The sequence below is a fragment of the Nicotiana tabacum genome, chromosome 10 (genome assembly GCF_000715075.1).
Source record: "Nicotiana tabacum cultivar K326 chromosome 10, ASM71507v2, whole genome shotgun sequence".
Classification (NCBI taxonomy): Eukaryota; Viridiplantae; Streptophyta; class Magnoliopsida; order Solanales; family Solanaceae; genus Nicotiana; species Nicotiana tabacum.
Genome location: NC_134089.1, coordinates 126,838,975 through 126,859,922, shown reverse-complemented (window position 1 = coordinate 126,859,922; position 20,948 = coordinate 126,838,975). Strand labels below are relative to the sequence as shown.

The following is a 20,948-nucleotide window of genomic DNA, read 5'->3' as shown; positions in this document are numbered from 1 at the left end:
TTTTTCTTTGTTTATTTTGATATTTTTAAGGTTTTCATTTCCAAAGCCAGTTAATGGGAACATTGTATTCAGGTTCGCTCCCAATTGATCAATCAACTAGTTAGTGTCGCTAGCCTAAATTATTTGCTTGTGTACTATTATTATTTTTTCCGGTCTATTTTAATTAATTTTTTGGCTGTTTTCACACATATTAAAGAATTTATATTTTAACATTAATTAACAATAAAATTAACTATACTAACATTTATTTTATTTTTTTAATTCGTTCATTGAAAATTTAATATATATTCTAATTCTCTTTACTCCAAAGACAACTTTAGAAAAAGAAATTAATTATGTCACGAATTTGGTGGTGACTATTCACTTAGGACCTAATTATAAAATACCAGATAGTATAGAAGGGTAACACTTTAGCCACTAAGTTAGATAATTACTATTTTCAGTCCTAGGAAGGGCTAGCTAGTAAATCAAGGACATATGTCCATTACTACTATTAGTGGTTATCTTTTGGGTCCAGCATTTGACATACGTCCCCTCTGCTATTTTCCTATATTCGTAGTCTGTCGTTGGCAGAGGAGATTTTGAATATTGAAATCTAAGTTTATTTCCTATTTGTTTGTTTTTCTTTTTTGCTCTTTGAGATCTCTTCAATCCAAAACTCGTAGCTAATGCTATATTTGGTATAAGAGCAGTATTCTTGGCACTGATGGTGGACAAACAACGTGCCGGCGGCGCCGGAGGTTCCTCCAACCCAGAACTCCAGATGCAAACTTTTATGGAAGCATCCAACCGGAGACTGGAATCTATTGAGGATATGCAGAAAAAGATGAATGATGAAACACAAAGAAGGATGAATACGATGACGACGGAGCTAAACCAGCGTGAGGAGCCTCGCAGCTCAGGGAGGTCTTATTTGGCTTCATTAGGAGGAACGCCGGTGGAGAGCAACCAAGTCACCGTTCTGGCTCTACGCCCACGACTCCGGCCAAACCGGTGTCCCCAGGTACCAGCCAAATCTTACCCCTTCTACTCGTTACAACACCCGAAGCTCGTACCTCATTACCCTCTCATCCCTAAATGAAACAATGTCCTTGGGGTTGATGAACCCATTTTTCTTTCACGCTCTTCACTCATACCCCCTCCACCCACAATAACTTTTTCTCGTCCAGTCAACACTTCCATCAGCCAGTTCGTTTCCTTATCCTATGTCCAAACCACACTGTCCTAATCTATTGTTAATACCTCCACCTCATTTGGAACGTTTGGGTCCACTTCAGCTCGAACACATCCACAGTCCTATTTTCCTGCTTACACCACCCTCCTAATTTACCAGTTTACACTACCTTGGCACACATGAGACCACAACCCTTATCCCCAGGCCATTATTCACAAGCTCATTATTCCCAGCCCATACCTGTAGAATATTACTTTAATAGTCATTTTACTCGACCTATCCCAACCACCCATTTTTCTCCATACCACAACTCATACCCCTCCACTAGCCAGCCCATCCGTATGCCTAAAGCTAAACTAGCTTTCCCAGAGTTTGATGGAATTAATCCTCGAGGGTGGATTAGAAGATGTGATAATTTCTTTGCATTGTACAAGGTCCCAGAGGATTAAAAGACTTATGTGGCCATCAACATTAGAGACCAGATTGACCGTTGGTTTGATTCATATTAGTTCGATAATGGGCGACAAGTCTCTTTGGCCAAATTCTGTGCGGACATTTGCCTAAGATATGGCCAAGCCCAACCCTTGGACGTGGTTATTGAATTTAATAGGCTTCGATCCTCCTTAGCCCTCTTTTGAGCTAGTGGCGCAGACACGATTGGAGTCAGTAGATCAAATCTTGAGAGAGACAACTTCAACAAGATTCTAAGGGGCAGTTTGGCCAAGGCACAAAATAGGATGAAGCAACACGCTGATTCCAAGAGAAGTGACAGGAATTTCGAAGTTGGAGATATGGTATTTTTGAAATTACAACCCTACTATCAAACATCAGTGGCAATCCGACGGAATTTGAAATTGGCAGCTAAGTTCTATGGGCCGTTTGAAGTGGTCCGCAAAATTGGCAAGGTTGCTTATGGGCTCAAGCTTCCTTTAGGATAAAAAATACACCCCGTCTTTCATGTGTCTCAATTAAAGAAGGCAGTGGAAAATCATGTGCAGCTATCGAAAGAGCCACCAATTTGCATCGATGATGGTCAAGTTTTGACTGAGCCAGTAGCCATCCTAGACCGCATAATCGTGAGGGGCAATAAAGCTACTACCCAGGTCCTAGTTCAGTGGGCAAATCTTTCAAAGAATGAGGCAACATGGGAAGATTACACCTTCTTCATATCCCAATTTCCAGATTTTGATCAGTAATGCAGAAGAAAGGACAAGAGAGGGATGGAATGTCACGAATTGGTCGTAACTATTCACTTAGGGCCTAATTATAAAATACCAGATAGTATAAAAGGGTGACACTTTAGCCCCTAAGTTAGATAATTACTATTTTCAGTCCTAGGAACGGCTAGCTAGTAAATGAAGGATATGTGTCCATTAGTACTATTAGTGGTTATCTTTTGGTCCAGCATTTCCTATATTTGTAGTCTGTCATTGACAGAGGAGGTATTGAATATTGAAATCTAAGTTTGTTTCCTATTTGTTTGTTTTTCTTTTTTGTTCATTGAGCTTATTCAATCCAAAACTCGTAGCTAACGCTACAAATTCCTTTTTAATATCCGAAAAAATCAAATATTATGAACCATTAAAAAAGAAACCAAAAAATCAATTAAAATGGACCGGAGGGAGTAACTAATTTCATATTCATTCCTAGAAACCTGTGTCCAACTTGGTACATCTTCCATTCTCCAAGTAGTATTATCTTTGCCAGCTTGAGAGTTGCACAGTTTTTTTATATCTTCAAAGCAATAGGAAATTGCAACTCTGAAAAAGAATTCGTTGCACAGTGGCTCTAGTATGTTTTAACTTTTAACGCCTTTTCCTTACTTAAAGACTGTTTCACAATAAATCTGCAATTGATAGCATAATTTCTAGCTTCTTGTATGCCTCAACAGAAAGCTTTTATCCTCTCAAGTCCATCTTCAAGATTAGACGGCTCACACTTATTATACTTGAATACAGTAACATGAGCATATAGCCAGCCATGAAGTTGGGGATGCAGCCCAGCTTGACATTGTAGTATTATCTATGACAACCTAAGAGAACCAGACATTATAGTATCATATTACATTTCTTTCGATGATTGACCTAGAGGCTATGGGCAGCTTCACGTCACCACATTTCACTCGCTCATCAGATGAAATCTGCTTGCTTTTTCTCAATTGCATGCCTTTGGCAGAATGCTTTTATCCCCTAAAGACCATCATCGACCTATGATGGCTTAACTGCAACAGTTATTAGGAGCCAATTATCAAGTCCCATAGCAACATCTGCAACTATTATTGTTTGGTTTTTGGCAGACTTGGAAACAATTTGTCTATGTGACACAGAAAAGGCTTATTTTTGTTTCGTATTTCTGGAACAAAAGGCTTTGATCCTGCCAAGGCCTTCCTCAAGAGCTGAAATTTCCACAGCAAAAGTTACTCTTACCCAATTCTTCAATCCAAGTGCTTCCCCTACAATACGTTAATATTTATGAACATGCAAAGATCCTCCTGCCTGAAGTTCTACATCTTTAATGTTGTCAACCATGCAACGGAACAACTTACCAGGTAGAACTATTACAGATTCCTCTCTGGCAAGCTTTGTGCAGAATTCCGTATCATTGGCGATGCCTTCCAGAAGTGACATGTTTAGTTTTGCCTGATAGAGATGGAGCAAAATAGACTATTCAGAATCTTTATCCAACAAAATCCTGAAATATAAGTATATTTTGACAAAGGTGTTTATAGCGATACCATAAGAAACATGGATCCTTGTGGCTTGTATGGAATAAAGCATGGAGTCTCCGTTAGACCAGTATAGCAAATGTCTGCTGCTTTTCTAAGTAGGTTTATGGTATTAGAGTAGAAATCTTCAGGTGTTTCATCCAGAATACGAGTAATAGCACCCTCAAGAATGAAAAGGAACAAGGTTAGATACTTAAATTTAGTTTCATTTGTTCGAAAGATAATCCAAATAGCACAAAAATACCTTTATGAAAGATAATGTGCAGGAGAAATTCGGACTCATTTCAATACAAATCTAATGATTTCTACTTTTAAACACAGACAGTTCTACTAAGATTTGAATGGAATCACAAGAAACACTATACATGGTAACTCAGAAATATGGAAAAAAAATATTCGTCCATGAAAAGGAATTTTATTGATGTCACATGGAAAAACAGAAGAGGGCATGTTATAATTTGGACGACGATGCAACAATCATTCATCAATTACTGATAATCCCAAGCAGCCGACGATATGCATTCCTATTGATACAAAAACTTTAGGCACGCATCATGACACGCATGTTTCGACGATCATGCTCCTTGTTATCAACTTATTTAAAAAAAAAATGTAACCAGACTAGTTTGCAGCTCTGAGTAGAACTTTAACAGCAAATAAAAAGCAACCAGACTAGTTTTCCATGCTTTTAAGGCGATACCGTTTTGCTTGGTTTAACATTTCATATAGTTGCACACTATACCAAACCTTTCAAATAAATGCTTGTATAATGTACCATAGTGAGTGTAGAAGGGTCAGCAGAGATTTCAAGGCAACTTTTGATGGACTCCACAACCTGAGATCAGAAGAAGAAAAGTAAGGTTCTTATTTCTGCATATAGATTTCTGGATGTGTTGAGTGTAAATATAACACCCTTACGAGCAAGCAGAATTGCTACTAATGGGGCCAACTGTAAGTTAATTTATGCAAAGCCTTAATATGTCGTTTAGGGTGTAAACGACATGTATGACTGGAAAATCAATCTTTGTTATTTTTTCCCTTATGCATACTTTTCCTTAACAAAAGAAAGAAAAATGTAAAACTTGATTTTTTTCATCAGAATTTCCTTGTGTTTTTCGCTTTACAGAGAGAGAGAGAGAGAGAGAGAGAAAGAGAACCCCATGTTTTTGAAGGATGCCATTGCGATCACACATCACGATCCAACCAACTCGCCAACCAGGAACCATCCATCTCTTTGATATGGAGCCAATTGTCAGAATAGGCACAATTTCTCCAAAGACTCCCATCGGCACAAATGAATTACTACCAAACACTAGATGACCATAGGCTTCATCTGATATTACTAGCATTCCAAGCCTTTTTGCAGCTTCTGCAATCTGTTACTCCCATTTAAGAAACCAACAATTAATGAGCAAACCTCAATCAACAACGACAACAACAACAAGCCCAATTTAATCTCATAAGTGGGGTCTGGGGAGGGTAGTGTATACACAGACCTTACCCCTACCCTATAAAGGTAGAAAGGTTGTTTCCGATAGACCCTCGGCTCAAAGAATAGTAAAAATAAAGCAACAAGCAATAAACCTCAATCAACACTTTAAACAAAATAAGCACAGTCTAATGCAACAACGAAATGACCTTCTTTAAATGTTCATGCTTGTACACATTCCCACACGGGTTACCAGGGTTTATAACAACCATGGCAACAGTACGATCATTGGCTAGAGCTTCAAGCCCATTGATGTCAACCTCCCAATCCTGCTCAGAGAGAAGATCATAGTACCGAAATTCGATACGGCTAAATGTGGAAAGAGCTTCATATGTTGGATACCCTGGTCTAGGAAGCAAAATATTAGCACCAGGTACAGCAAGAGCTGTAATTAGGACTTCTATTGCTTGCTTAGCCCCAGCTGTGACGTGAACATCATACGGTGACAATTCGTACGGATAATCACGAGACAGAAATTCTGCAATTGACCTGGTAAATATTTGAAACATCAACATTACTAAAGACTAGTTCTTGGCCTACTGCAGTACAATTACATTTTGAAAAAGAATTTAAGTTCTATCTATTGATGTGGGGAATCTTAGTAACTCGGTTGGTTTGGTACCTAAACTTTCACCTTGTTGGTGAGGGTTCGATTTCGCATCTTGCATTATTCCTTTTCCCAATTTCACACCCCTACCCCCAATGTAATTTAAAAAAAAATCTACTAATGTTGTAACAAGATCAGGTCATCTGTAAGATAATTATAAGTAAATTTATGTGATGAGTATTAAACAGTAACCAGGTAAAAGTGATACTGCACTAATTATGATGCTATAAGGGGTCAAAAAAATCTTTAGACTGTGAGGGCAGCCCGGTTTACTAAGCTCTTGCTATGCCCGAACCGAACCACAAGGATCTATTGTATGCAGTTTTAAATTTACGAGTTATAATCTATCCCAAAAAAGGTCAGAACTTTAATTAAAATAAACTCCCAGTAGAAGATAAAGTTAGGAGAAAGAAAAGGGAGAAATCTGAGAAGAGTTTTAGAGTTACCTCCTGGCTTGAAGAGTAGTAGAATTTGGGGCATAGCCATTGTATTTACCAGATTGAAGTGCATCAACAAGAGCGTCCTCTGATACCTTCGTTGTTCGAAAACTTGGAAAACCACTGGGATCGCCATGGCTAAGAGGGATTACAGTTCTTGTATCACTTTTATTAATGTTTTCATTCAAAGTGTTGAGATAACTTCTGATAGTGCAAGCTGATGCTTTCTTTGCATCTTCTTTTCCTTGAAAATTCCACCTCGAGTTTGAGAGAAGTTCCATTTCCACTTACTATGTAATATCCCTATGGTTTTGAGTAAGATTATTCAAGTTTGAGATACAGAGACTGTTTGGATGGGCTTAAAAGCTCTGTCTTTTTAACTTTTAGTAGTGTTTGACAACTAAAAAAAAGGGCTTAAAAAAATTAAAATCTGCTTAAAAAAAGCCTAAACTAATAAGTTGGGTAAGCCCAACTTTTTCTAAATTGGCTTAAAAGCTAGATATTTTTGACCAAGTATATTACATTCTTATCCCTTATTATTATTTTTAATCCCAAAATTACCCCTTAGTAAAAAAAACACTAAAACATACTATTTTTCTTAATCCCGAAATTATCGCTCAATAAAAAAAACCCTAAAACATACAGTCTCTTTTTCTTTTGTCCATTCTTGTTGCAGCGTATGCGTTCTTCTTCCTCTGCGTTCTTCTTCCTCTTCTTCCATAACTCTCCCCAACTTCAACTCCAATTTGAAAGCCTCTTCACAGTAAGTAATCTTCCTGTTGAATTTCAATTCCTAGTGTGTTTTCAAAGTTTTGGATTAATTCCAATTCCATTGGAGATTAGGGCTAATAGATATGCCCAAAATAATTTTTTTTTTTTAAAATCTCTGATGTGCTTACAAAAATTACAATATCTCCCTTTTTATACAGTTAAATGTGTTCTTATCTAAATTAGTTAATCAGAAATTATCAGACATATACTCCACAAGAAAAGAAGAGAAGTTAGTGCATAAATATCTAGTCGCATAAAAGGAGTTAGCCAATCCAATGGAGCAACTGCTTTACAAACTCCAGCGCAACTGCTTTACCTTAATAGGAGTAAAGATGTATTTTTTTCAATCCTGTAAGTAAAGGGGTCCCCAAGAATTTATGTTAGTAAATGTAGAGTTATTCTACCTGCTATTTTTCTGTGATAAAAATGGATACTAGTTCAGTATTTGTATTGTAATTTTTCAAAAATTTTCCAATATATGTAATTCAAGTCAAGAAAAGTAATCTTCTGCTTATAAGTTTGTCCATAGCAAGGGTAAGAGATAACTATGATCCTAATAATGAGACTAAAGCTGAAAAAGAAAACTTACTTTTGTACCTCATAATTAAACTGTACATTGGGTGTCAAATGTACTGCTTTACCTTAAAATACAAAGTTCTGTAAAGATTGTATTTATATTAGAAGGTGAAAACTAGAGAATGTTTGTGTAATTAAATCCTTTATTTCTATTTGCATATTATACTTTGTATATTATACTTTTTTTGCATATTATACTTTGTATAGAATCAACTTTGTCGGACCTGAATATTTTTTTTGGGCCATATTAAAGCTTGGTCACAATATGCCATACCAAGGAGTTAGTGTGAGCAACTTCAGTCTTAGCAACTTCAGCCTTGGCTTCTTTCTCTTTTAGGCTGTCAAACACAAGGCTCTCTTTATGCAACTTCAGTCTTAGCTTCTTCGTTGTTCTGCTTTCTTCAGATTATTTACATTCAATAATGCCGGACAATGCTAAATGGGACGATGATACACATATTATATTTCTTGAGTTGTGTGAGCAAGAGGTTAGAAAAGGAAATAGACCAAACACTTACTTAAATAAAGATGGGTGGAAAAGTATTGTTGACGAGTTCTGTAAGAAGACGGGAAAAGACTATGATAAAAAAATGAAAAATCATTGGGATTACATGAAAGGAGAATGAACACTTTTTAAGCAGTTGATGAGAGGGGAGACGGAGTTAGGATGAGATGCCACGAAAAATACGATTATGGCAGATGATGATTGGTGGGATCGAAAAATTAAGGTACATCTCTCACTTTATCATATATGTAATTCTTATTTTTGTCATTGTTAATTTTATCAGTTTGATTAAAGTAGATTTTATTTTCTCTTTTTACAGGAGAATGCAAAATATAAGAAATTTAGGAACAAAGATCTTTCGCTCATATGATTTTGCTACGATGCACTGTTTGCGATGTTGTTACCATAGGAGAAAGAGCACGTGCAACAAATCAAGAACAATTATCGGGCATAGGACTTAATCTTGACGAAGAAGGAATAAATGTCATTGGTGATTATGACAAAGAACACTTTACTCATCTTAATAATGAAATGAGCGATGATCTACAGAATATAAATTTTGTTATGTTTCCAGAGCCATCACTAAAAAGACAAAAATCAACTGATGGTGTTAGCACTAGAAGTCAAGTAAGAAAAAGTAAGAAAAGAACAGCTGCAACATTAATAAAAGAAGATATACACTCTCTCATAGAGTTTATGTCTAGCAAAAGCACTGCTACATCTCCTACAGTTGATGAAACATCCATCGAGAAGTGTATTGGCACGTTGGAACAAATTCCTGATATTCTAGCTGGGAGTGAAATTTACAGTTTTACTATGAATATGTTCCGCAAAAAAAAATAACCGACAGATATTTTTGGGGATGCCTACTAATGAAGCTCGCAAGAATTGGTTGGAGTTTAACTATCAGTTATACCTCAAGAAAAATGAATAGTGTATCGTTGTGATTGAGTATTTCTATTATTCCGTGTTTGAATATTATGATTGTATATGTAGACGTTATTATGATTTTATGTGTAAAATTTATATTGCTTCTTGTTTAGACATTGGGATTGTATCACTAAACTCTTATTAAATTAAAACTTATGTTTGTGGTAAACTTTATGTTTGAAAGCGTTGGTTCTATTGTTAAGCTTATATTGTTAAACTTCTGTTTGGTTCTGTTTGTGGTAAGCTTATATTACTTCTATTGTTAAGCTTTGGTAAACTTTTTGTTTGAAGGACTCTTCAGTACATAAAGAAGAATTGAAGAAAGCATATGTTTGAAAGCCTCTTCAGTACTATTTAGAAAAGCATATTGCTAAACTTTATGTTTTCATTTTCAGTAACATGGAGAGTTCGAACTCTAGTGACATAGTAGATCCTTATCCAAGTTATTCGTCAGACGATGAAAGATGAAGAAGAACTGGATGAGATACAGAGGGAGCAAGATGAGATGGAATGGACGGTCTTATGTCAAATTGCAGGTAAATTGATTTTGATGTATTACGAGAAATACCTATGCAAGGAACCTTGTCGTACATCTAGTCGCTCTGAAAATGTATTTATTCAAGAGATATTAAGAGGAAACGAGACTCGTTGTTATGAAAATTTTCGATTGAGGAATTCGGTATTTGTTGATCTATCGAATGATTTAACTGAAAAGTATGGGCTTAAACCCACACGTGGAATGTCTATACACGAGATGTTAGGCATGTTCTTGAGGACTTGTGCACATGGAGCTGGAAATCGATTGATACAGGAAATCTTTCAACATTTGGGAGCAACAATTCATAGACATTTTCATAGTGTCTTAAAGGCCGTTTGTGAGCTTGCAAGAGATATAATTAGACCACATCAAAATTATAATGATGGTGCAGGAGCTTACAAGCCATGTAATGGTCAATATCTCCCTTTCTTTAGAATAAGCAATATTTTTACATAATTATTTTTTTATTAAACTTATAAGTTAACTTTTATAAGTAATACTAACTTAAGTTGAATTTATACTTATAAATGTATGTAGGATTGTATTGGAGCACTTGATGGCACACATGTCAAAGCAAGATTATCGCAAGGTCAAGAGATACCATATATTGGACGTAAAGGTTATCCGACTCAAAATATTCTTGCTGTCGTAGATTTTAATATGTGTTTTACATTTGCATGGGCTGAGTGGGAAGGAGAAGTGCACGTTAGTCGTATATTTGGTGAAGCCCTTCGTAGACCGGATAACTTTCCACGTCCAATTGAAAATAAGTATTATCTTGTTGATGCAGGATATCCTCACATGAAGGGATATATGGCTCCATACAAAGGAGATAATGTGAGATATCACCTAGCACAATTCCGCCGCGGTGCAACAAGACAATTGCGAGAACCAAGAGGGCGAATTGAAAAATTTAACTATTTGCATTCTTCTTGTAGAAATATTGTAGAGCGCACATTTGGGGTTTGGAAAGCAAGATGGTCTATGTTGCGAGACATGCCTTTTTATCACATTGACACTCAAAGAGATATCGTACTTGCTACTATGGCCATTCATAACTATATTAGAAAGAAATGCAATATGGATGATGCATTCCGAGCAGCTGAGAATGAGAGATATGTTCCATTTGTTGATCCTGATGTTGGTACATCTTTGAGAGCTAATAACAATATAAATGCGGAAAATGTGGAAGAGCAAAGTGATCTTGTATGGATGGGTCTTCACAATTTGATTGCTAATGAAATTTGTGAAGCTTGATACTTGTAGTTGTATGTATCTTTTAAAACACTAATATTTATTATTTTACATTCCAATTGAGAAAGGTTATTTTGTTTCGTTCTCTTGAAATATGCATATACTGACCTAACTTTTTATATAATTTGAGAAATCAGTGTATAACTTCAATTTGATTAGCTTGATGTATAAAATGGCTTTTTAAGTTTGTGATTGACTTCTGTCGCAGCACTTTCTGAGCCAAGAGAAGGAAAAAAAAGCAATTGATCAATTAGATTCTCATACAGATATATACAAAGCAAAAACTATTCTTTTTATTTTCTTGGAAAACAAATAAAAAAACTATCTTAACTAATTATTTAAATTAAAATATGAATTATTTCTTGTTTGCATTACTTATGAATCAAATATATTGTAGTAATCAGCTCCTTTTATAATGTTAACAACTTTAAGAATATTTCTGTCTTTTTAACAGAAAAAGTTCTTACCAGCACTTGTTTACCAAATACTTCAACAGTTTTTTTTTAAGTTTCAGCACTTTTATCCAAACAGGTAACTGCTTATTTATAAAACAAGTTTCAGCACTTAAAAGCTGCTCTTAAGCACTACTTTTTTTCAGCTAATCCAAACGGGCTCATAGCCTAAAGATATATTTGTGACCAAAGTCAACGCAACCGTTCGAAAGAATTTTTTTTTATTTCAACCATATTGTCAGTTTACATCATCTATTTTTTTGGACTATAGAACAGATCTCATAAGTACAACCACATAAAACACTATATAACTATTGTTGCTTAGAAAAATCCTAACACTATATAGACTCTAGCTGTCATATGTACCTTGGATTACATGTAGGATAACTATTGAATGACTGCAGAATAGATGACCATTTAGGCTTCTTTTGTCCAGCAATATGCACTTGAAGAGCAATTTCCTTTGATCTGTCTTTGGCTTCTCTGCTCAGCTGTTGAAATCTTCTATCATTTCGCTCCATCCAGATGTTGTATATTACTGCTGCAAATACCACTCCTAGCAGTGCCTTTCTTGGATTCCTATTGTTTACATTGGCAATTAGCCATTGCAATTCTGTTTCTCAGTTACCAGTTGTTCTTTGGTACTCTAGCCATCTTAATATTCCTTTCCATAGACTCTGTGAGTATGAACATTCGAAGTACAAGTGGTCATGTGTCTCTTCAATATCTCTTCCACACAATGTGCATGACTGATCTACTTGAACTCCCCATTTGGCTAATTTGTCAACTGTAGCCAATCTTCTATGCATTGCCATCCATAAAATGTACTTATGTTTTGGTAGCATTCCAGTTACCATAACTAGTGTTTTCCAGTGGACTTTGGGATACTGTGGAGTAGTATGAAGGTAAGCCTTCCTGATACTGAACTTCCCATTCTGAGTGCAGGTTTGAATTCTTGTGAAATCATTAGCGCACCACTCTCTTGCTGCAAACAGTTTCCTTACTAGCCTGCTAGTTTGCCTAGGAATCTCCATAGTAGTAATGTCTTTCTTCTTCATGTAATGACAGTGAATCCACTTGATCCAGAGTTTGTCTTTCTTAGACATTATGGCCCAAAGAAGCTTAGTCAAGGCAGCTTTATTCCATCTCTCATAATCGATAATGTTTAAACCTCCAGCAGTTTCTGGTTTACACAAAGTCTCCCATGCTATAGGAGCCCTATGACTAGTGACTACCAGTCCATAGGTAATTCCTGCATATACCATTTACCAGTTTAATAACTTTTTTTGGAATAAAAAATACTTGAGCCCAGTAAGTCTGTATTTCAAACAATACATTCTTGATGAGTTGTAGTCTTCCAGTATAGGATAAAAACTTGGATGTCCAGCTTCTGATTCTGTCCACTATCCTCTCCACTAATGGCATGCATTATGCTATAGTAATTTTCCTTATGGACAGAGGTACTCCCAAATATTTGAATGGAAAACTGCCTTCTGCTAGGTGAAGCTCTGCTAGCATTTTTTTCTTTGAATTCCCTGGGAACACCTGCTATGTACAGTGAGCTTTTTTCCAAATTTGCTTGAAGGCCTGAGACTTTGAGAATTGATCAAACACTTCCATCAACATCTTCATTGAAACCTCATCAGCTCTGCAACACATCAAGAAACCTCATCTGCAAAGCAGATGTGTATTACTTGTAGTCTGGTGCAAAGTCAACTTAACCGTTCGTTAACTCCTAACTACTGAACTGAACTGAACTGTGAGTCAGTATTACTCAGATTAGGTAAGCGCGTGTCTTTCACTTTTGACAACCCAACTGCCCATATTTGAGGCTAATACTTGATACTACCTCCGATTCACTTTAATTAGTTTTTTGATTTTTTTTTGTGATTCACAATATTTAGTTTTTTTTTAATTTTTACTTTAATTAGTTTTTTGATCTGTTTTTGTGATTCACAATATTTTTTTTTTAATTTTTAAAGTTGCTCTTGGAGTAAAAAGCCTGAAAGTATTTATCATATTTTTAATAAACAAACTAAAATTAATATGGTCAATTTTATTGTTAATTATTACTAAAGATGAATTTCTTAATATATGTAAAAATAATTAAAAAATCAATTAAAGTGAATGCAGGATCAGAGGACGGTTTAGAGCGTTTGATACCTTATTGTTAATTAGGTTCAATTCAATATGTTTAGCCGGTTTTAAGATTTTTTTTAACAGAAAAGACTATTGGGTTATGCAGGATTCGCAACTACGCCATATATGAGACAATGAAACCCCATATGTTTGGCATATTCGTAAGTAAATCTGGTGTACCAAGTCTATCGGATACATAATCTTCTGTTTATCTATATCTATCTATATACTATAACTATATTAAAAATACGAAGGCCCTTAGCGAAATATCGTTCGTCTTTTTTATCCTTTTAAAATATAGTTCACATTGGACAAAATAGTCATTAGATTATTTTCCTAATATTTTGGAATAATCATTTAATTATTTTCCTAATATGTAGGAGTATTTATTTAATTTTTTCTATAATAATTAGGAGGACTCATTTAATTATTTTCCTAATATTTAGGTTTTTAATTTTTAATTATTGAAAGTATTTATCATATTTTTAATAAACAAACTAAAATTAATATGGTCAATTTTATTGTTAATTAATACTAAAGATGAATTTCTTAATATATGTAAAAATAATTAAAAAAATCAATTAAAGTGAATGCAGGATCAGAGGACGGTTTAGAGCGTCTGATACCTTATTGTTAATTAGGTTCAATTCAATATGTTTAGCCGGTTTTAAGATTTTTTTTTAACAGAAAAGACTATTGGGTTATGCAGGATTCACAACTACGCCATATATGAGACAATGAGACCCCATATGTTTGGCATATTCGTAAGTAAATCTGGTGTACCAAGTCTATCGGATACATAATCTTCTGTTTATCTATATCTATCTATATACTATAACTATATTAAAAATACGCAGGCCCTTAGCGAAATATCGTTCGTCTTTTTTATCCTTTTAAAATATAGTTCACATTGGACAAAATAATCATTAGATTATTTTCCTAATATTTTGGAATAATCATTTAATTATTTTCCTAATATATAGGAGTATTTATTTAATTTTTTCTATAATAATTAGGAGTACTCATTTAATTATTTTCCTAATATTTAGGAGTTTAATTTTTTAATTCTAGAATTCTTGCACTTTTCAATCCAAATTAGGATGTTTCGGCCACTTTTTAAGTGTTTGTTTTCTTAATAAAGTTGTTTGCCTTTAACTCCATATAAAAGAGAAAAATCATTAAAAAAATCATAAAAAGAAAAATTGAAAGGAAACATGTGAAAAATCTCGTGTATGTCAATGACGGAATTTTGTTCTTATTTTCAACTTTTGTATCATTCACTTATTTATTTTAGTGTTTGTACAATTCGTATAGTATTAGAAAATATCCAATTAAGAATTTAAATAATTTTTGTGATTTATTGACTTCAAAATATTAAATATCAATAATAATAAAACTAGGATTGAAATAGCTCTTAAAATAGTATCTGTATATATGTGATACAAGAGTAAATGTTATTCCTTTTTTTATAACTAAAAGTAATAACAATAATTATGAATTAATAAATACATATAGAATATATAAATAATGTATTTGATATTATATATTATTTTCTAGAAGCATAATGTATGATTAGGTGAATGGCAAATAAAATAAACAAATTACAAAGATTATAATTGTGTGATTCCACGAAGTCGTTTGTTGAACAAGTTTTATCCCAAAAAGATCTAATAATTTACTATAAATTAAAATATTTTTTAATATTTAAGACTTTCAATTACCTAAATTTTTTATTAACATTTTCTATTTGAATTATGTAGGATTCCTGTATCTATCGATATTAAAAGCACGAAGGTTTTCATCTAATTTTATTTTATAATTTAGGGCACATTAATATAATATTTAAGTAATTTTATATTCATTGGCATGGATGCGCGTGACTAGTTATCTAATAAAGATGTACTAGATATAACTAGTTAAGCAAAGACAATGACTACTAAAGGGAAGCACGAATAGCAGGAGTTGGCAATGCGAGCACATTAATATTTCGATTAACAGTAAGGTGCATAATCTGGAGCTGGAGTTTGGAGATCCTCCTCAGAATGATATTGTCTATAGTACTTACTACCAGATACCATTCCGAATAACATATTACATTCCTCTGATGATTCAAGGAAATTGTTGAAAATCTAACTTATTTATGAGCTATCTTACATCATACAAGATCCAACGACTAGTTGAAGATTTCATTACTGATTCTTGGATTGAATCTAAGACTACCCTTAATGCAGAGATATCAAGATTCCCTCTAAGAGTAGCTTATTGTTTTTTGGCATGCCTTTGATAGAAAGCATTTAGTCTCTTCAGTCCATCTTCCAGAGATGAAGGCTCACATACAAAGGTTATCCTGAGCCAATTCTTGAGTCCCACAGCAACACCTGCACCACATCTTATTATCAGATGTCTATACGACATAGCATCCTGCCAATTTGAGTGCAAATTCATGCAACTTATCTCACGTTCATATAATATGGTGATTTCGGTTTGTACTGCAGGAACTTTCTATATTGGACCAAATTAAAGGCTTGTTTGGTAAAACAAAAAAATCAAATGACATTACTACCAATGAATACGAAAGCTCTACGACTAAAAGCATATGAGAAACCAAGAAAGAGACATTTTATAAAACATGTCTACTGTCTTTGACAGAGTTTGGTGCTTTAAAAGAGTTGCCTGTTCTTTTACCTGGTAAAATTATCAAAGACTCCTCCTTAGCCAGCTTGAGACAGAAGTCAAAATCATCTTCAATGTCTGCTAGAAGGTTCAAATGAAGTTTGACCTAAGAGGAGAAAAAGACCTCCATTAGATATTAATTATATCTTCAAATCCCAATCTAACCGCTAATTAAGCTTCCACTTTCGCTTACCATCACAAACATAGATCCTTGAGGTTTACTTGGGCAAGTGATGCAAGGTATATCCTTGATTCTGTCGTAACAGATGTCTGCAATTTCTCTTAGCATATTTACTATTTTAAAGAAGAAATCATCTTTTGTATTCTGAATGATCTGAGGAATTGCTCCCTGTCAAAATAGGAACTATTAGGGGTGGGAGGGGGTGGAGAAGAACAAAAGAAACCAGATACCTCAATAAGAAATGTGGAAAATACATCTATACTAATAAGTTCTTAAATATCTATTCCATTTGCTTATAAACATAAAAACGTGAAATGTGTAAAATAATACAAAGAGCTGTTAGACCAAAACAAACTTCATTCCTTTAGAATCTCCATTTCATATTTCAGGTGGAAAAATACAGCAAGTGTGTGGCTAAAAGGAATAACAGGCATTTGATTTTCAAAAGAAGGCAAGCACACGCGAGTATATAATGAGAGCGAGTATATAATGAGAAAACCTGAATAAAAGTTGCAGGGTCAGAAGATATATTGAGAAACCCCGTGATGGAGTCTATGACCTGCAAATAAGAAAACACAAAGTGATAATATGCAGATATTGTTCGTGATAAAAACAATCTTATCCTCTCTCGATCAAAGATCTTATAAGATAAGTGGAATAAAGCCCCCTATAACATACTTCTACATTTCATTATACCCTAATCTACTTTTGATGGAACTAAATATAAAGTGCACTTCAATACCGATATTTGGCTTTAAAAGTGGAAGCTAGAATTACTTTTTCCAGAGAAATAAACCATCTTTCAAAGGAGAGTAAGTACCCCATGTTTTTTTAGTATGCCATTTGGATCGTTCGTAACAAGCCAACCAAGTCGCCAACCAGGAACAATCCACCTCTTTGATATGGATCCAAGTGTAATAACAGGTGCAATCGATCCAAAGATTCCCATAGGCACAAATGGTTTACTTCCAAAAGTGAGATGATCATAAACTTCATCAGCAATAACTAAAATTCCAAGCTTCCTTGCCATCTCTGCCACCTGAAGAAAATTAACCACTTCGTTACAATCATAATGACCCAAAGTATCAATATATTACCAAAGAAAAGGATATGCATACATACCTCCTTCAAGTGTTGGTATGTGTAGACATTGCCGCAAGGATTCCCAGGATTAATAATGACAATAGCCACACTATTTTCATCTGCCAAAGACTCAACTGCATTAAGGTCCACCTCCCACTCACTTTCTGGGAGAAGATCAAAGTGACGCATTTCAAGATTGCTAAAAACAGCCCGTGCTTCATAATAAGGAAAACCAGGCCTTGGAAGTAGAATATTTGCATTTGGGCGTGCAAGAACATTCAAAATTACTTCAATTGCTTGAGTACATCCAATTGTCAGGTAAACATCATCAGGGGACAGCTTGTTTGGAAGATCTTGAGATAAGTATTCTGCTACAGCCCTTTTCAGAGAAAAAAGAATTTAATGAATTTTTCTGAATTTGAAGAAAATCAATGATGTTTCCATGAATCTGTCAGTCATGTTCCTTTGGTTTGTTCAAAGAATGCTGATAGTTTTCTTGCTTAGGGGTAAATGTTTAAGTGGACTAGCTCCATACTTGCTTCATAGTCTTGTATGCCAACAATGTAGAACATAGCAAGACTAATGTCTACAACCAATACATAGAGTTACTGTTGCGCGAGTGCAAGAACTATATGACAGAGGTGGAAGGCTCTCTGTAGAAAGAGACTGTGGACCAGCCAAGGACGGAGCTAGCAAGAGGGAAGGGGGTTCAATTGAATCCCCTTTGTTGAAAAATTGTGCTGCACAAATCGGGAAAATTGATTTATTTTTTTTGGGTTATACATAAACGGTTGAATTCCTTTTACATAGAATGAGGTTCAGAAGTTGCTATAAGTCGCTCGTTCAAATCTCAACTACGATATTCTAGTATTTTTTTTTATCCCCTTATATAAATTACTGGCTCCACTAGGACCAACAAAAATATGAAAGGAAATGCCATATAATGGACCACTTACATTGTAGTTTACTACGAGGGATAAGGTGAGATAAGATGTTGGATTAAATTTATACCGTGCCAGTTAAATATATACCGCCAACCAAACATGGTATAGATTTAATCCTAGACTTAATCCATAATATCCCATCTTATCCCATTAAACTTGGGATTATTTTATCCCACCTCCCATATGGTATAAGTTAGTCCTGAGATTATCATTGCGGGATATTAAAAGCATGTATCGACCGACCTAGCGGAAAAAAAGCACCTAATAATACAAAATAAAAAGTTACATTCAATTTCTATGAACATTAGCTAAAAAGAGTAGTACAATCAGCTAACACATCAAGGTCAACAACAAAAATGATAAAGTCAACATGCGGAGAAATGATATAATGGCAAACAAATTATTAATTCAAGTAAAGAAAATAGTACTTACTTTCTAGCAGGAAGAATGCCGACGGTGGATGAATAACCGTTGAACTTAGCAGAGCGAACGGAATCAGAAATAGCGTCTACGGCAACGGGAGTGGTCCGAAAGCAGGGGAAAGCAGAAGGATCGCCGTGGCCGAGAGGGATAACGGGTCGGATATCAGACGGGTCAAGGTTCTGCATTAACTTGTTAAGAACCCCTCTTATGGAAACACCAGACGCAGCCAACAATTTCTCGTTCTCTTTAAAATTCCATCTTGTTTTTTCACCGTTCACCTCCATGCTTGACACTCTCCTTTTCTACCTCCTTTCCCCTCTGAATTATGAATGTTAGCAGATATCGAGAGGAGTGGAAGGAGAAAAGTAAGAGAGAAATGGAGATGGATCTCTACTGCAAGATAGATATAAAGCCAACCTATAGAAAAGAGGTTTTGTGAGAAAATGACTAAACATGGTTTCCGCTTGTTTGGATTTGTTGTTGCATGTCCTATTTTTTTTTTTTTTTTTTTTAAACGGGTGTCCGGTACCAAGGATTCATGCTGTGTGTAGGGCCCATTCGGACGAAAAACACTCCATACCAAGGATGTTTGTATGCCCCAGACTCACCCGAGACTTATCCTTTCAAATGTAGTGCCAAACTATATAAAAGAGGTTTTGTGAGAAAATGACCAAATATCGTTATTTTTGGTTTATTTTGGTACTCCTTCCCATCCAAGTTAATTGATTTTTTGGTTTTTTTAGTGATCCATAATATTTAATTTTTTTTAAATAGGAATTAACTTCTTTTTTTTTTTTAAATTACCTTTGAAATAAAGAGTCTAGGGGTATTTATTATATTCCTAATGAACAAATTAAGGTTAATATCAATTTTATTGTTAATTAATACTAAAAGATAGATTCCTTAATATGTGTGAAAATGATCAAAAAATTAATTAAAGTGGACCTGAGGGAATATTTGATGCAGTATTTTAGGTTGCTTTTTTTTTTCTTGCAGAGCTTTTTAGGTTCACTTCCTATTATTTTAGTATTCAATGCAATTTTTAATGTTGCAATTTTTTTTTAGCTTCAACAAAACTTTTTTAATATTTTGGCTATTTCTTTTCAAAAATCTTGTTTAAATCTAAAACTATCAGTTTGTTAAATCTTTTTAAAAAACAATATGATAACTTTTGAAAAATCTAAAAAATCAAAACCGATAATAGTAAAAAAATAGTCCTCTAACCCCACACGTAACCTACAATGGTGGGGGCATCAAGATGCTGTCTTGTTCTGTAGTTCAGTGGAATCTCGCAGTATTAGTTGCGGACCCACTGAAAAATATCGTAGAGTTGAAGTATCCGAAAATGCTGTTGAAAAATAATATTAATATTTCAAAATAATACTCCAATAAGCATCTTTGAGTTTCTAACGTAAGGATACATTTGTAACTGAATTTTGGAATAACTATTAAATAGCCTTAATGGCTTATTACTCTAGTGTTGGCCTATTAATGTAACGTTTCTAACGTTACTTTTTGAAAAGTTAAATCTGACATTTGAATGGATTAAATTGTTTTATAAGCTTATTACACTGACAGTTATAAATTTTCAAAACCTCTGCCAACATATCTTATAGTAGTAGTTATAGGGTACGCGCGTCCCGCTAGTACCTATATGAATGAAGATTAACCTTTTAAAATAATACAAAATAGTATATTCACAACATATAATTATGATATGAAATAAAAATTTAAAAAAATTACAAATTCTTAAAAATAATAAATATTAATATTTAGGACTTGATATTAGTCTACATATCAATGAAAATAAACTTTTTAAATAATTTAATTAATATTTAAAATTTGCGATTGAGTTATAAAATAAAAATTAACAAAAAATAAGTTCCTAAACTAACAAATGTTGATCATGTTAGGAATTTGGATCACTCTAGTGATTTTTCATCTAGTTTGCTCCCATTACTTAATTTTGTCAAATAAGAGGCCAAATATAACAAACACGCCTGCCTCCCAACCATCCATTGGGCCTTCAAAGAAGAAATTACTCTGC

General features: G+C 34.3%; 4 protein-coding genes across 7 annotated transcripts; 1 reads left to right on the top strand and 3 right to left on the bottom strand.

The window, feature by feature from the left end:
- Positions 1–2,969: 2,969 nt before the first annotated feature.
- On the bottom strand, positions 2,970–6,718 carry LOC107804312 (tyrosine aminotransferase). The gene is made up of 7 exons (XM_016628183.2): positions 6,442–6,718; positions 5,538–5,877; positions 5,057–5,275; positions 4,675–4,734; positions 3,909–4,061; positions 3,720–3,813; positions 2,970–3,626 (listed from the first exon to the last, which is right to left on the bottom strand). Exons 1-7 carry the CDS (start codon positions 6,711–6,713, stop codon positions 3,508–3,510), a joined length of 1,257 nt encoding a protein of 418 aa, XP_016483669.1. The 5' UTR covers positions 6,714–6,718; the 3' UTR covers positions 2,970–3,507.
- Positions 6,719–7,064: 346 nt separating this feature from the next.
- LOC107804313 (uncharacterized) lies at positions 7,065–11,052 on the top strand. 4 transcript variants are annotated; one of them, XM_016628185.2, is made up of 4 exons: positions 7,074–7,195; positions 9,610–10,158; positions 10,290–10,371; positions 10,543–11,051. In XM_016628185.2, exons 2-4 carry the CDS (start codon positions 10,132–10,134, stop codon positions 11,007–11,009), a joined length of 576 nt encoding a protein of 191 aa, XP_016483671.1. In that variant the 5' UTR covers positions 7,074–7,195; positions 9,610–10,131; the 3' UTR covers positions 11,010–11,051. The 4 variants fall into 4 exon arrangements, 2 of the variants coding, with proteins under 2 accessions (XP_016483671.1, XP_075079376.1); XR_001652239.2 differs by lacking the exons at positions 9,610–10,158; positions 10,290–10,371; positions 10,543–11,051 and adding exons at positions 8,185–8,507; positions 8,604–9,297 and having other exon boundaries at positions 7,065–7,195; XR_001652238.2 differs by lacking the exons at positions 9,610–10,158; positions 10,290–10,371; positions 10,543–11,051 and adding exons at positions 8,033–8,507; positions 8,604–9,297 and having other exon boundaries at positions 7,071–7,195.
- A 329-nt stretch (positions 11,053–11,381) lies between these two features.
- Positions 11,382–12,723, bottom strand: LOC142165365 (uncharacterized). Its single transcript, XM_075223936.1, has 3 exons — positions 12,161–12,723; positions 11,825–12,037; positions 11,382–11,445 (listed from the first exon to the last, which is right to left on the bottom strand). Exons 1-3 carry the CDS (start codon positions 12,721–12,723, stop codon positions 11,382–11,384), a joined length of 840 nt encoding a protein of 279 aa, XP_075080037.1.
- Positions 12,724–15,559: 2,836 nt separating this feature from the next.
- Positions 15,560–19,518, bottom strand: LOC107804314 (tyrosine aminotransferase). The gene is made up of 7 exons (XM_016628186.2): positions 18,911–19,518; positions 17,574–17,913; positions 17,272–17,490; positions 16,951–17,010; positions 16,464–16,619; positions 16,283–16,376; positions 15,560–15,975 (listed from the first exon to the last, which is right to left on the bottom strand). The coding sequence occupies exons 1-7, from the start codon at positions 19,183–19,185 to the stop codon at positions 15,857–15,859; spliced, it is 1,263 nt and encodes a 420-aa protein (XP_016483672.1). The 5' UTR covers positions 19,186–19,518; the 3' UTR covers positions 15,560–15,856.
- Between the last annotated feature and the right edge of the window lie 1,430 nt (positions 19,519–20,948).

What these genes read in the sequence shown, in the direction of transcription:
- LOC107804312 (XM_016628183.2), bottom strand. Translation starts at nt 6,713, where the DNA reads ATGGAACTTCTCTCAAACTCGAGGTGGAATTTTCAAGGAAAAGAAGAT. An exon ending in ACTACTCTTCAAGCCAGGAG is followed by an intron (nt 5,878 to 6,441) that starts GTAACTCTAAAA and finishes AATATTTACCAG; the next exon opens with GTCAATTGCAGAATTTCTGT. An exon ending in AAGGATCCATGTTTCTTATG is followed by an intron (nt 3,814 to 3,908) that starts GTATCGCTATAA and finishes CATCTCTATCAG; the next exon opens with GCAAAACTAAACATGTCACT.
- LOC142165365 (XM_075223936.1), bottom strand. Translation starts at nt 12,723, where the DNA reads ATGGTATATGCAGGAATTACCTATGGACTGGTAGTCACTAGTCATAGG. An exon ending in GAAGAGACACATGACCACTT is followed by an intron (nt 12,038 to 12,160) that starts GTACTTCGAATG and finishes TGTAAACAATAG; the next exon opens with GAATCCAAGAAAGGCACTGC. An exon ending in TATCCTACATGTAATCCAAG is followed by an intron (nt 11,446 to 11,824) that starts GTACATATGACA and finishes TTAAAAAGACAG; the next exon opens with AAATATTCTTAAAGTTGTTA.
- LOC107804314 (XM_016628186.2), bottom strand. Translation starts at nt 19,185, where the DNA reads ATGGAGGTGAACGGTGAAAAAACAAGATGGAATTTTAAAGAGAACGAG. An exon ending in GGCATTCTTCCTGCTAGAAA is followed by an intron (nt 17,914 to 18,910) that starts GTAAGTACTATT and finishes TTCTCTGAAAAG; the next exon opens with GGCTGTAGCAGAATACTTAT. An exon ending in AAGGATCTATGTTTGTGATG is followed by an intron (nt 16,377 to 16,463) that starts GTAAGCGAAAGT and finishes TTCTCCTCTTAG; the next exon opens with GTCAAACTTCATTTGAACCT.
- LOC107804313 (XM_075223275.1), top strand. Translation starts at nt 10,132, where the DNA reads ATGATGGTGCAGGAGCTTACAAGCCAT. An exon ending in TGCAGGAGCTTACAAGCCAT is followed by an intron (nt 10,159 to 10,289) that starts GTAATGGTCAAT and finishes AAATGTATGTAG; the next exon opens with GATTGTATTGGAGCACTTGA.